This window comes from Laetiporus sulphureus (assembly GCF_001632365.1).
Source record: "Laetiporus sulphureus 93-53 unplaced genomic scaffold LAESUscaffold_64, whole genome shotgun sequence".
NCBI lineage: Eukaryota > Fungi > Basidiomycota > Agaricomycetes > Polyporales > Laetiporaceae > Laetiporus > Laetiporus sulphureus.
In genome coordinates, this window is record NW_024468573.1 from 105136 (window position 1) to 119267 (window position 14132).

The 14132-nt window shown below is 52.2% G+C and overlaps 7 protein-coding genes across 7 annotated transcripts; 2 read left to right on the forward strand and 5 right to left on the reverse strand.

The window, feature by feature from the left end:
• Window positions 1–74: 74 nt before the first annotated feature.
• On the forward strand, window positions 75–1511 carry LAESUDRAFT_664394 (glycosyltransferase family 32 protein; the record flags this gene model as incomplete). The annotated part of the gene is made up of 2 exons (XM_040905121.1): window positions 75–1002; window positions 1054–1511. The coding sequence occupies 2 exons, from the start codon at window positions 75–77 to the stop codon at window positions 1509–1511; spliced, it is 1386 nt and encodes a 461-aa protein (XP_040758969.1).
• Window positions 1307–2162, reverse strand: LAESUDRAFT_707790 (DUF339-domain-containing protein). Its single transcript, XM_040906664.1, has 2 exons — window positions 1826–2162; window positions 1307–1763 (listed from the first exon to the last, which is right to left on the reverse strand). Exons 1-2 carry the CDS (start codon window positions 2141–2143, stop codon window positions 1614–1616), a joined length of 468 nt encoding a protein of 155 aa, XP_040758970.1. The 5' UTR covers window positions 2144–2162; the 3' UTR covers window positions 1307–1613.
• A 2184-nt stretch (window positions 2163–4346) lies between these two features.
• LAESUDRAFT_664434 (protein phosphatase type 1) lies at window positions 4347–5694 on the reverse strand (the record flags this gene model as incomplete). Its single annotated transcript, XM_040905126.1, has 7 exons — window positions 4347–4460; window positions 4515–4649; window positions 4706–4857; window positions 4913–5089; window positions 5145–5375; window positions 5442–5573; window positions 5637–5694. 7 exons carry the CDS (start codon window positions 5692–5694, stop codon window positions 4347–4349), a joined length of 999 nt encoding a protein of 332 aa, XP_040758971.1.
• Window positions 5695–6053: 359 nt separating this feature from the next.
• Window positions 6054–6967, forward strand: LAESUDRAFT_731457 (uncharacterized protein). The gene is made up of 2 exons (XM_040910050.1): window positions 6054–6755; window positions 6876–6967. Exon 1 carries the CDS (start codon window positions 6083–6085, stop codon window positions 6497–6499), a length of 417 nt encoding a protein of 138 aa, XP_040758972.1. The 5' UTR covers window positions 6054–6082; the 3' UTR covers window positions 6500–6755; window positions 6876–6967.
• Window positions 6968–7428: 461 nt separating this feature from the next.
• Window positions 7429–8755, reverse strand: LAESUDRAFT_763933 (uncharacterized protein; the record flags this gene model as incomplete). The annotated part of the gene is made up of 3 exons (XM_040913355.1): window positions 7429–8069; window positions 8132–8408; window positions 8468–8755. 3 exons carry the CDS (start codon window positions 8753–8755, stop codon window positions 7429–7431), a joined length of 1206 nt encoding a protein of 401 aa, XP_040758973.1.
• Window positions 8756–9767: 1012 nt separating this feature from the next.
• LAESUDRAFT_717641 (uncharacterized protein) lies at window positions 9768–10982 on the reverse strand (the record flags this gene model as incomplete). Its single annotated transcript, XM_040907350.1, has 5 exons — window positions 9768–9842; window positions 9878–9952; window positions 10013–10071; window positions 10230–10598; window positions 10730–10982. The coding sequence occupies 5 exons, from the start codon at window positions 10980–10982 to the stop codon at window positions 9768–9770; spliced, it is 831 nt and encodes a 276-aa protein (XP_040758974.1).
• A 275-nt stretch (window positions 10983–11257) lies between these two features.
• LAESUDRAFT_731462 (uncharacterized protein) lies at window positions 11258–11922 on the reverse strand. Its single transcript, XM_040910051.1, has 3 exons — window positions 11831–11922; window positions 11623–11778; window positions 11258–11555 (listed from the first exon to the last, which is right to left on the reverse strand). Exons 1-3 carry the CDS (start codon window positions 11850–11852, stop codon window positions 11389–11391), a joined length of 345 nt encoding a protein of 114 aa, XP_040758975.1. The 5' UTR covers window positions 11853–11922; the 3' UTR covers window positions 11258–11388.
• Between the last annotated feature and the right edge of the window lie 2210 nt (window positions 11923–14132).

Here is a 14132-nt window from a genome sequence, read left to right on the forward strand (position 1 = left end):
AACTACGCGTCGCACGGCAGCCTTTCGGTTTCTCCAAAGTCGCCAGTTTGTTCACGCACACGAGCGGGATTGACATGTCGAGGGGCGAATACTCTCGACTGCCGCTGTATGCGCTCTCCGAACCCACTCCGAACCCGCAATCACTATCCGAAGAACCTGGCTCGCCGCGCCAACACTTTGTGGACGATCCAGCACACTCAGCGCATCGCTGGCGGCGCATATGGTTCTCCGTGCGATATAATGCGCTGCGCCCGCGGACGCTTCTACTGCTGCTCAAGATAGCAGTGCCATGCGCGATACTGCTCGCCCTCAGCACTCTGCTCATCTGGGAGCCGCATGTAGAACTCGCATTTTATTCGCGCGATTGGATACAGAGCGAGATCGAGCCCGTGCTCCCGCTGGGCGGGTGCTTCAATGCGGATCGCATCTCCCCGCGGTACAACATCTCCAAGGCTATCTATGGTCCCAAGCACACTGAGGTGCACACCGGCATTCCGACACGGCTCGGGATGGATTGTTACGACTTTGCGGGAACGATAAACGATGAAGCGGTGGAAGCGGCGCGTGCGCCTGCCAGCGGGGAGGGGGATACGCGCACAGTGTTCCACACGTACTGGCGCACAGATCTTGCGATGTTTGGTCAGCGGCAGGAGTGGTTGCTCAAGTCGTACTTTGCAACACAGGATTTGACCGCGACGCGTCTCGTTCTGTGGTCAAATGGAGACCTCACGGGCAACTCTATACTGAAGAAGTGGTTGAGACGCTACCCGGACGCATTTGAACTTAGAGTCGTGGACTATAACGAGCTCGCGACGGACACAGAGTTGGAGGGCAGTTCGTTACTTGATGCGAAGGACTCACGGGCATGGATCGACGGAGACCTTGTCCGGTTGCTCGTTCTATGGGCATATGGAGGCGTATGGGTGGACATGGACTCGCTGCTCACGCGGGACCTTGCACCATTGCTCGAGCACGAGTTTGTCACACAATGGGACTGCTATGGTACGTGTCATCAAGAACGGACTTGCTATCTCATGTTTATTCTCACAATAGACAAGGCCTACTTTCCCTTCAACGGCGCGCTCATGCGCTTCCGACAACACTCACCCTACCTATGCGAGGCTTTCCACATCATGGCCACATCACAACCTCCCCGAACGGGTTCCACCGACTGGGGCGCACTGCTCTACGTCAAGCTCTGGCGGCGACTCGTCGCTGCGTCAATCCCGCCGTTCAAGATCCTGCCGTGGTGCTTTACCGATGGGCGCTCATGCCGGCTTGACAACCGTCTACCAGATGCGTTCGTGGCAGACCCAAAGAATGGGAAGTGGACGATGGGGCTCGGGCGCGAGGTGGGCGGCGGGCTCGACAAGGCGCTTAGCCGAGTGTTCTCGGTGCACCTGCACAACCAGTGGGAGAAGGCCTTCCCCGCAGGCGGGTGGGTCGAACGACTGCTTCTGAAGCGTTACGATGAGAAGCTGGCACTGAAACGGGACTCCGGGGATCTATAAGGGTGAGAACTGGGACACTGGATGCACATACTTATGCGCTATGTACATATACCGGGATAATGTCATCGAAAACTCCCGCCGGGATGGAATGCTAAATAACAATCATAGGTCTGGCATGCGTCGCACTGCTTTGCCCTCGTTCCGCGCATGTTTCCGCAGTTTCTCCAGCAGCTCCGAGTTGGTCCACCGCTCGGGTGGTATGCGCTTGTCCGTCGCCCAGTAGTAGATGTCCCAATCGGGCTCGTCCATCAGCTTTTCATCGAGTACAGTTCAGCCTAACTCCTCTTGCAAGAAAGGAGCGTGCTCAAGAATACCTTGTCAAACTCCTCTAGCTCGGGCTTGTTCATCTTGCTCAACTCTTCCTTCGCGAACGTGCTCAGAAGCAGGTCACTCTCGAGCGTGCCCCGTTTACGTGCCTGATACGTGAGTCGTGCGCGCATCGTCTCGAGCGACTCGCCCGGACGCGGCAGCGGCTTCGGCGGGGGAATGTCCTTCGGTGTCTCTGTAGATGCTAGGTGCTCGGGCGTATTGGGAAGCAGCCAAGGGTCGGCCGCACGCCGTGCGCTTGTCGAGAATAGGCGTTGGAGGAGCGCACGGCGGCACTGCGAGATGACGGGTATAACGACGGACATGGCTGGCTCAATACGAATTGTTGCAAGGCGGAGCAAGTCTAAGCGCTGGTCCAAGCCGTTCATCTTAGGCGCCCATAGCTCGATCGTGAGAAAGGTGTGAAAGTTAGTGCTTTTTCCTTTGATTTCCCTTTTTTATAGGCGGTTTTGCGCAGATTACAGTAATGCCCATAAAAGGTGCGTTTGAACGGACCGTTTTTCAAAAATTGCTGGCTTATTCTGTCAATTCTAATTTCTGCAATGATACTTTTTCGCAGTCAAGCGACCACACCGTTCGCTGACGGCAAGCAACGGTTGTACCTTTTGTTCTCACTCGCGAGCTCTTGCGCACTGCCACATCGTTTTCATCGCCTAGTAGACCCATCTACCTAGATCATGGAACGCGTCGAGAAAGAAGGAAGTTGAGCAGAAGATGCATGCAAGTTGCACCTCACAGACCTTGACGCGTTCTGTCTGACGTCCACATCGCCGTCGCGGAAGCTAAGCCCGTCTTCATACGTGCTGGCCCCTGCCAACCCTGTGCACGGTAAGCATGCGCGTCCTAAATTCGTATGCTCGTGGTGACCTGAGAGTCAGATTGGAGGAAGTGTAATTGTCCGCGACACCGCAACGAGTGGGATAACGGCACGACAAGACAACTAGACGAGAAAAGGTACAGACACGCCAGAGGAAGAAAAGAAAACTTGCGGTGGTGATTTCGAATGCAACTATATGCGACGATATCAGATACCACGCGTAAACGCAGTGTCGGGATCCACTTTCTTGGTCAAGCGCATTCCATCCCCCAAATTTGGGGAGAGGAAGTTAGAGCATGTATGTTCAATTATATTTTGCATGATGACACTACCGTTACTTACTTCGTCATCTTGGCTATAAGTAAACAAGGCATGTCGGTTTTGCATGCTCATCGGACATGGAGTTTGCCAAATTGGTCAAGAACTGGGAAGAGTCCCGCGGCTCCATCGAAAACAATTCTATGATAGCGCGTGCGTGCATATTTGCTTGTTCAACAGATACTGAACTCAGTGACTGATTACCCAGTGGAGAAAAGAATCTCCATCGTTGACGGTATGTCTGTCAAGCCATGGACAGAGACGTTGTCTAACTCGACAAACGGCGTTTGACGCCGTGGTCGCCAGTTGTGCGGGGTCAATGACGTTGTGTTAGTGGGAGATACGCATCTCGTTCGCTTTGCGGATCACTGCACAACAAGGTGCAACATCGTGACTGCCAAGTTGGTTAGGAATTGTCGACACGATGCTAGGACGGGGAAGAACACACCTGTACACGAGTGGCTCAGCACGGTCCTCAGCCCGCGAAGGCGCTGATTTTTTGTAATCGTAGCTGTTGAACCGGAAGAGCACCAGGCCCGCGTGCTACATAAATGGGGAACATCGTCGTTCTGACACTCAGAATCTGAGAGTGAGAAAACAGTACTCTTATTTAAACGTAGTGTACGGTTGCCTATTTTCACAGTGAAAGAGCAGAGAGCAAGAGAAGGGAGGCTAGCAAGCTTGAGTACAACGGGAACAAGGTGGAGAAAGGAGTGATGATTGAAGGACGGCTGGCTGGGTGGCTGGCGCACGAGTGAAGTGAAGGTTGGAAAGTAGTGGAAGGGAACACGAGACGGACGTCGACACCTGCTGCGAAAGGGTGAAGAGAGAATTCTATCAGGATATTAGAATACTGTCCGCAGGCAGAATGAGAGAAGCGTGAATGAGTGCAGAGTACAGGCGGGGAGATGGAACGCTAACGTCAACAAATCATACAGGTTGGGAACATGGAATAGTGCGGAAAGGAGACAACGCTTTTGCGGTAGACATAACGTATGTAGTGATGCTATGCAGTCGAGCCCAAGGGCATGCGTGCTGGAATCTGTCGTCGTTTTGAATCGCCGTCTTCCTCCCCTCTGTCCGTCTGTCCGTCCGTGCGTCTGGACTGCCTACTCACTCCCGCCCGCCGTCCGGTCGCCGCTAGCCCTATAACCGATACTCCTTGCCGAGCAAATTCAGCGTTCCATGCCGCATTATCGCCAAGCTTCCGTCGCGTGTCCTCCACAACCACAACCGCATCGACACTGCGCCCACAATCGCAGCAGTGCCCGATATAACCGAGAATGAACCAAAGAGGGACGAGGAAAGGAAAAGAACGTAGGCGTGTGACAGACAAAAGGAGGAGTGTACTGACGCGTGAAGCCAGCCTCCGCTCAGCCCATCTTGCTCGCGTCCTTCTTCTTCTGTTTGCGCGGCGGTGTCACCGGTCGCCCCATGTTTGCTCCTCCGTACGGATATTTCGCCTTTTTTTCCGCGGGCTTCAATATCTACAGCAAAAGATTAGCAGCTGCCGTATTAAACGATGAGAGCGGGTGACGAACTTGGAAGGAACACAGCAGTGTCTCGTCTACGCTCATCATCGCCCCCGCGTTGTCGAATTCACCGCAGTAGTTGGGCGCGGAGAAGAGCGTCACCAGGTGTCGCTTCGCGAAGAACTCGTATCCATCTTCGACGACCTATTTAGTAGAGATACATGAATTCCCATGCCAGGTCCCACGAGCGACATACGGACCTGATGTGCTCGACAGATCAGGTCCATGTCGTGCTTCTGCAGGAATCTGGACACGACGTCTGGCCCGAACGTAAACGACACTCCTCGGTCGTTTTCTGACCAACCCGTTATGTCCTTGTCCGGGTCCGACCATAGCAAGTCGCAGAGCAGCCCTGGTCGCGGTCCATGAGCGTCGTGCGTCCCATCCTACTATCACCGCTCGCTTACCAGTATCAGGCACGTCGGTTGGTCTCATCACCCGGCGGATCTGCTCCATCGACTGCAGATCTGGAGATAGGCCGCCATGCATCGTGAATATCTTCTCGTCAATGATGGCCGCGATCGGTAGGCAGTTGAAGCAGTCGGTGAACGTCTTCCACAGCTTGATGTTGTAACGACGTTTGCCTGGCCCATCGCATTATTCAGCCACTGCAGATCGCACAAAGACGACGGGACGTACATTCGTCGTAAAAGCCATAAATCCTGTTAATGCTCGCGCACTCATGGTTCCCTCGGAGGACGAAAAAGTTCTCGGGATACTTGATCTTGTACGCGAGGAGGAGGCAAATTGTCTCCAATGACTGCTTGCCACGGTCGACGTAATCTCCGAGAAAGAGGTAATTGGCTTCTGGCGGAAACCCGCCGTATTCGAAAAGCCTCAGAAGATCGTAGTACTGTCCATGAATGTCGCCTGATAATGCATGCAAAGCTGGTAGTCAAGCGGATGGATGGAGAAACGATGCGAGGAGAGACGCACCACATATCTTGATGGGAGCCTCTAGCTCGAGGAGTATGGGCTGGTTGATGAAAATTTCGCGGGCTTTTGTGCAAAGATACTTGATCTCGTACTCCTGGAGCTGCACGGGCTTGCCTGGACGGTTTCCGCGGACTGGGTGGGCACGCGCGTTCGGTGAGAGAGGCCGAGCGGATGGGTCAGCGAGGGCGAACTCACCTTCCAAAAGCCTATCAATGACCGAGTCGAGGTCTATCTCTGTTGCAGAGTCTGCCATGGCTTGGGATTGTCAGGTTTGTCAGGCGTAGTCGTGGAATCGGTCGTAAGCGAGACGTTGCTGGCCGTGAAAGATGGGTTGCGTTTTGAGGCGTGTGAGACAAAAGCGGTGTCAAACGGCAAGTTTCTAATAACACAAAGCAAGCGCCTCGCTGCAAATGTCTGCGTGAAGAGCAGCGTCGAGCGCAGCCGGCGGCGAAATTTGAGGTTGAGCGTACAGATAACAGGCGTCGGATGATGTGTGCTGCTGCCTGCGCCACCGCCCTCGGGCGGAGTCGCAGCGGGGTTTGAACGCTTTTTCCTCCAATTCTAGGCCACAACATGCTCGCTGTCTACATATTCCGAGCCTCCGTTCACGCGTGCTCATCGTCTCGCACGATGCCAGCGCAATGCGGCAGCGGCGAGTTCTTTTCGCAACTTCGCACACCGCGTCGTCAAGCACTCTGACTCGCTTGTCGATGCATCACTGCGCTTGTAATGGTATTGGCCAGAAACCGTCGGGCATCAAATACCTCCAGCACAATCGATCCCCTACTCTTGCTCTATTGGGCCATCTTTCGTCGCTTATGGGTCCAGCCCGTCTGTGCCAACTGAAGCTGGTAGAAGCTGATGGGTCTCGTCAGGTTTCCAACCAGGTGCACAGGAAGAGCGTGCGCAAGGGTATCCAATTCACGGCTATGGTCGTCGGTGGGTCTCGTCCTTTGTCCACGCAGCAGCTGCGTGTGGCTACAACATCGACCGCGAAAGCTTCTAGTCAAGGTGTCGTCATTCTATGCCGCAGTACTCACGACCAATGCTGCCGATAGCCATCTAGAGCAGGTCTAATACGGTATGTGTGGAGACCGAGCAGTGACGCAGGTGAATGTTCGTAACGGGTCGGAAAGACAACCACGCTGGGCCCTCCTTGTCATGTTGCGTGACAGCGCTAAGCTACCGCTTACTCGTTCGTCGATAATGCAGCGTGACCACGCTTTGCTACCCATCCTCTGTTTCCAAGCAGTTGGGAAGACGTTCGGAACGCAACTGAGCTCATAACTATTTCAAAATGATTAGAAAATCAATGTATGCTTTCAAAGCTTCAGAAGTGCGGCACGCTCACGGGCCTCTTGTCGCGAACCGCACGGATCGTTGGCATTGGCACGATTGTATGACACCGGTCAACAACCTACCGACTCTTAAAAGTTTGCAGAGGGGACAAGCCTGGTTCACATGGACATATTCTGCGGTGGTTTGCCGATACATAGCCATTGAACATTGTATTATCTTATGCTGGCTAGACCTACCCTCCAGTGCAATATTTGGTTGTGCAGCACATTTGATCCTCGGAGCCGAATAAATGCCATCGCAGAATGTGTATACTGCATTGCATTTACTCCATAGTCTCAGCGGCATCGGATGAGTGTCGGATTGAGCTGCAGGTGCGGAAGAAAGGCGAGATGAAGAAGCTTAGATAGCGTCCAACAACAGAGTAGCAATAGAGTGGCTCACAAAGGCTGAGATCATTCTCGCCTAATGGCTTCATCGAGAAAATAGACGGTTTCCTTTAACACAGAAAAACGCTCTGTATGCGTAGTCCGTCGTCAAGATGCGTCGTGTCCTTGAATCTATTATTGAATCAATAGATACGTGCCGCTGATATCTCCCTACGCGGAGACTGGCACTGCATCCTTTAACGTAGTGTGTTTGCCTGTGAATATGGATAGCAACAGCGTATAGATGCGCCTCGACAGGCTTTTCAGAACCAGTTCCCATCGAAGAACTTCCTGAATCTCTCCCGCATCGACAACCGCATCTCCTCATTCTCCTTCCGCCTCTTCTCCTTCTCGCTCGCCTTCTCTGCTGCAAGCTCTTCTGCGGTCTTCATCGCCGCCGCCGGCAGCGGAGAGCGCGCATTCCTGCGCGCCTGTTCGAGTATTTGCTCGCGTTTCGACAACTTCCGCACGGAGGGCGCTTCCGGAGTGGGGGAACTGTGCAAAGGTGCCTCTTCGCTGGCGGAGTCAGCAAATGCAGTCGAAGCTGACGACTCGGATGGTGATGAACCAAGAGGAACCCAGGATGGAGGCAAGGCTGCCTCTGACTCCGCCTGCGCAGAAGACGCCTCAGTGATCTGCACTTCTTCGGCTATCGTGACGTCGACTTGACCCTCGGCAACCTGCTGGTCCTTGTCTCTGTGTTGCGGCGGCGGCGGCCCTAGCTGTCGCTTGTTACGCAGGTAGTTCCCGATGCCCTTCTGCATATACTGAGATGGGTGCGCGTGTCGCGACTCGGGTGCATCTGTCCTGGGGGCGCGGTAGAATCCGCCCCACCTGTAAAACGCGTCCAAGAAAGGACTGATAGTATTCCCCGGTACATGCACTCGTACAGGGCGGGTGCTCACTAAGACAGAACGTGTAGAGGAATATCACACAGTGCTCTCAGGAAGAATGTGCAGAACGCACCTGCACGCTCTATCCGGAGATCAATCGTCCGCCTTGAGGGGTCCTTAGGTTTGTCCTTGGCCGCCAACTTTTCAATCTGCTCGTGCAGGCTGACGTAGTCCTGAGAGCGCAGCAGTCCGTCGAGGTCATCCAGCCCGACGCCACCTGGACGCGCGGGGTCGACGATAGGCACGTCGACCTTGAGGATGGCTGGGCCCCATGGAATGCGCTCTTCGGACGCGAGGTCGTGGAAGTGCACCCAGAAGAAAGGTACATAATGAGTGGGGAGTTCGTAGTCCTTAAATGGTCGAGCAGTCCGTTGGAAGATGTACGGCTATCATGCATAAAGACACTCACGCGACCAACGTTATACTCCCGTATCCGTCCGTACTTGCGCTCGAGAGCGCGAATGATGGCGAATAGTTCTGGCATTGATTGAATGCCATCCCATGCTCGGATGAAGAGAGCCGGTCCTTTCGGTATCCCTTCGAAAGAATTTTCGACACCAACCGCTTGGGCAGACGACGTTGGCTCCGACACAGCGGATTGCAATGCAAGCCGTCTTCTACCGCATTCTCGCCAGACAGTAGAAGCAACTGGTGGACGTGTAAGAGAGGTTGCAAGCCTGAGGTCAGCCCGCAACATGCCGATGCGGGTTTTGGCAGACTTTTCAAAGCCGACTGACTTTCGCCGAGGAGAATGCACAGTGTGCAGAAGATCGAATTGGATCGAGATTCGATTTCAGCGTTGATCACGTGGTTGTCAAACCCAAATTATGGCCAGGTTCCGCATCGCGCATGTACTATATGTACAAGTTCATGTACTCTTTTCTTTCTGATTGTGTGCGGGCTTATCCGTCAAACAATGCTGGAAGACGGTAATTCGCCGGAGTTAGCTGAAATCACAGTTTCCTACCGCTTCAGAAGTCCCGCCGGGTCCGCACAAATGTAGTGTCCAGTCGATTTAAATTGAGATGTCAAGTGACTGGAAGTTAAGTTCGTGTGTATGGGCCTCGAAAGCGGTCTCATCACAACTCTGACTTCTGTGGTGCTATAGAACAACTGTTCAGAAAGTCGGAGCGAAGATGAGACAGCACTGGCAGCACAATCATAATTGCGCAAAGTATCAAGTATTTCAAAACCTTGGCAAGAAGTGACGGCATAGTCCTGCGTAGTAAGTTCAAGGTTCTTAAGTGCTATTCTCTCTATAAGCATGCCGGCAACTTTCTGTTCAGTGTTCATACTAAATCATACATGTTTGAGGATACTGCATAATCACATCTGTCGACGAGATCATGCATTAGAGCTGGTGCATCTAATTCATGGACCTCACCTTACTCTGTAAATGTTTCAACATTTTCTCTTGCCTCCAATCAGATATCCTTCACAGCTGCTATTAGGTCTGTTCCGTACCCCAATGTTAAGTTCAGGCTGAACATACATTTTAGCATTCGACATCTGGATGAGCTGCATCGGATAAACGTTTAGCGTCATAGAACTCGACAACACAGGGCAGCAATAAAGACGACATTACTCGCAGAATCCAGCCAAAGAGGTTACTTGCACAGGAATGTAGCCCCGCGTTCAGCTTGTCCCGCCGTTTTATTTCCTTGAGGATTCTTACAACAATATACAACCAGCCGTTCAAACACAACCGCTCATTTGCACTCCCGGCTAATTCTCTCTGGCCCAAATCCGGTTTGCTGGCTGAACGTCCATATTTTAAATTGAGCCTATCCGTTCCACCCACACAATCAATTCAAATTACGCATCCCTTCAGATGACAGAGGCTTTCGTTTGTGCGTTCGAGTAACCGTACTGCTCCTTCAAATTCCAACAACATCTGTCGATGGTATTCAGCGTTCAGCGCTCAGCATCGGTACAAGAAACCACTGCTGCTCACCTCCAACAAAATAACAAGACGCCTAACTTTACAGTACTTCACCAGAATCGCCCCGAAAACTAAATGGATAATTGACGCCTTGTGGGAACAGTAGAGGCGTGGAAAGGAATCCAGGCTAATCGCAGGTAATAGAAGTGAGATAGAGCGATTTGTCCGAAACTCAATTGAAGGGGAAAGTGTCCATGGGGTGCGACTCATAGTAGCCCACCCTACAAACCACGCGTGCGATCCATCTCCCTGCATCGATCCATCAGCCCACCCCACCTTGGATGATCTCCCCATCCACGAGCAAAATTGAGCGCCGCGAGGAACATCTGTCTCACGCACTTATCGAATCCAATCCCGCCGTTGCCCGTAGCAAGGTCCGTCATGAGGACCCTCTTGATCGGCTCTGCTCCGTTCGGTCTCTCGCCTTCGTTCCACTGCCAGAGCGCGGTGAGGAGGTTCCACATGCTGTCGTAGACGAGATCGATGTGCCAGCTGACGTCCTCTGGAGTGCGCATAGTTGAAACGACGGCGAGGACCTTGCATCGAGCGTGCACGAGGCAGGAGGGAGGTAACCTCGATGTCGGCTTTTGAGTACGTCCTGCACGGCGTTGGTAAGAGTCCAGATGTCTTTGTCCACAGAGAAAATTCGGGAGAGCGCCATGTCATACTTGCGGCATATAATTCAGCTGTTTTGTTTGAACACAAGGGCCGTGAACACCACTCACTCACCCTCCATCCATGATCCGAACGCATTCGCAGGCGACACCAAACATTCGAAGGTCCCAAACTCCTGTGCAAGCGCCGCGGGATCTAACTTTGCCTCTTTAACCTTAAAGCGTGACGATACGGGCTCCGGCAAGTCCTTGAGCGCGGCGAGCCAGGAGTCACAAAGCGAAGGTTGGGTCACCTTCGTACGGGGATTGGTGCGTGGAGAAGGAGCAATGAGGACAAATTCGGGCAAAACGGAAGCGTCAGGCTCCATGTCGTGATTAAGTCTTGAGCAAAATTGCTGTATGGCTAAGACACACAAGCTGGGTGGGATATATATATATATATATATATACCAGGATCAGGCGCTTAGGTCCTCAGATACATCAGTTCGGAATCGATCCGAATTCGCCGTATTTTTGGCATATCCACGATATTAGTATACAGAGCCGCTCAATTGCGAACGGCAACACAAAAGAGAACATCCTTAAACTAACCTGAACGTTTTGCAGCTGAAGTCTTCAGTGGGAACGTCACCGAACAGTAGCAAGCAAAACACACGAGTGAGCATAACAATGTTGAGCTTGGCAGACATAATTTGATAACCTTGGCTACAAATTCAACACAACTCTGTCAAATACGTACTTCACGTTTCTCGTCAACTACTAGACGGCACACAGTCATGCCTTGCTCGCCCGCTGGTGCTGTCCAGAAATGGCGATGACAGCCCACTCAACTGCATCGCGATGCCCAAACTGCTGCTCGTCGTGCCCTGACCGCTTCGTGATCGCTTCTGCGAGGTCAGGCTTGATGTGCAACTTGAGAAACGCGTCGCGCATCTCGGACACTGCTCCATGTACATGTCGAGGTCAGCGAGAGTGGCAATGGAACGAGTAAGTATGAAGTAAGCGTACGGTTGTACACATTCGTGAGAGACCCCAGGTTGATGTCCGCGTACCAATGATCTTCGATGAAACCGACCGGGTCCTTAATCATCCGTTCATGCTCACTCTTGTGCCGGGTGGCAAGCTCCTCCGCGTACGCCTCGGAAATGCCACAGGAAGTCAGCGCTGCGTGAGTCGGTCAATGTGGAAGTATTGAGCCTGCCAGCCGGTGGCCTACCCTTGACGGGTTCAGACGCCATGGTTGCTTTTCAGTGATGTCGCTAACGTCGCAATCGACGGGAAAGAGAAAGCGTGTCTTACGATGAGTGCGAAGGGGCAGTACTTGAAGGGGGTTCATTGGAGCGGACGGCTGTCCTATTGTATTAACGTTAGTAGATTACGTAAAGTAGCCGAAGAAGCGGTGTCTTCTAATGAGCCTGGAGTGTTTGGACTTGGAGTGTCTTTTGCCTAAGCCCAGAATGTTTTTCCGTTCCACTCTATAGAGCGGTCAAACCGTATCCCCATCACACCAAACTTCTCGAATATATCCTCAACATGCCAAACTTCTCAAACTCCACATCTGTGCACCGAAACATGCTTTTCCCTTTTTATTCTGCCAAATGAGTCTTTCCACACCATGCAGCTGCGCGTCATACATATATACAGAGTAAGTCTGTTAATCAGAATCAGCCTATTAGGTCTCCCCTCAATAAAACGAAATAAAGAAGAGAAAAAAAAAGGAAAGAAAGTCGCTTTAGGTTCATTGACGTGTTGAATGACCAACTACGGATGTTGGGAAGACAGCTGTTCAGCAGTCGTTCCGACACGTCCGCTCGAGGCTCGAATCTAGCTGGCAGTCTAGCTGGCAATCAGTGTACCCGTGACCACATTCAATTCAATACAAACCTTACGGGACTTCTTGATGAAGACGAGCGGGTCACTTGGCACACTTTGCTAGTCCACGCTCCCCACTGTAGCGGCGGAAGAGGGCCTTACGAAAACACACTATCACTTCTCCTTGATGGAACACGGAAACACTCTGCCAAACAAAGAAGCGCTTCTATGTTTCCCTAATATCAGCGTTTTGCGATATATGTTCCATAGGAATCACTCCTGGTGCGCAGCACTACCATGACCGAGTACGATCCCCACAAGACTACGCGGGAGGAGCTGGTCGAGCGCAAGGCCCCTGCAACACCCACCTTCTACCTCCACCACGGCACAGATGTCTCGTCGGGCATAGAGATCCACGCCGACGGGCTCAAGCTTATCACGGGCAGGTTCCATGACTTCGCTGTGGGTCCAAACACCGCCTTCAACATTTTTTCATGTGAAGGATGATGAAAACATTGAAGGGAGATTAGATAAACTATTAATAATCATTTTATCTCACCACCTCGCGCGATCTCGCCATCCGGTACGCGAGGGAGCGTGCCGCTACGACGAAAGAAAAAACTGGCGCATTGGTGGCCGTCACCTTGTCGCGGGAGGCCGTGAAACTGTATGAATTCGACGGCAATGACATTAAGGCTGAAGTTGAGAAGTGGAAGGAGGTGAGTACCAAAAAGTTTCAAATGACTTGTAGAGGAATGTTGTATTGAAGAGACTGCTGAATTCCTAGTTGGTGAATCACAACCGCGACAGAAAGCGCAAGGATAAAGAACAGCACCCACTAGTCAAGACACACGACGTTATCGGAGGTTGGATCTCGACGGTCAGCAGAGAACGTGAGTCTAACGTATTGGCCCTACAGCCTGCATGCGATACTTGATGATTGATATGGGTCATTTGCACAGATGGCCGGATCCCTGTGGCATACGTCTCCGATGAATCAGGGAAACACCATTTCGATTGGCAGTACGTCGCCATCAGCGTGGCGGGACTTCACGCACTCTCCGACGTGCGTGTGGAATCGGTGTAACTTGCATAAGCGGGAGATGCTGACTGATACGCGATTCGCGAGTGACATTTCGCTTCCACTACCGACTAATGTGAAACCTGAGAAATGTTCCGCAGGAGTATTGACTCACAACTCCGAAAAATCATGAAGGTTCGAGAGAAGTGCTCACTGGCAAAAAAGAAATGTTCGTTGACATCCTCAGCTGTAGCCCGAGAAGTTGCATTCTGTTATGCAATTTCTGAGTAACACCACATTTATATTTTCCTCGTCCACGAGGCATCCCCAGCTTGGCTCTGTGCTCATTATTCGCTGTTCTGGAGCAAGACTCTGTAGTTGCCTGCTGTGCCATTCGTCGATCGTAGGCTACAGCTGCTTAAGACAAGCTTGAAGCCATTATTGTCATTGCTACGTGTTCAGCCAGTTTCTCACTGCATAACTTCGTCAGGGCTTCTTTGCTGAATGCTCTACGTATGGTACAAGGCCCGGAAGTCCTGCCTTACTTTTGGACCTCTTTCAAGTTGTGTCGCTAGTCGGGGCAGATTTTTATAACGTCCGGTGATCGAGAAACTCGTTGCGACTTCAAGCAATAGTCCATGCAAGACGTGATTGGCATGGGACTTATGTTTGTGATGGGATGAGG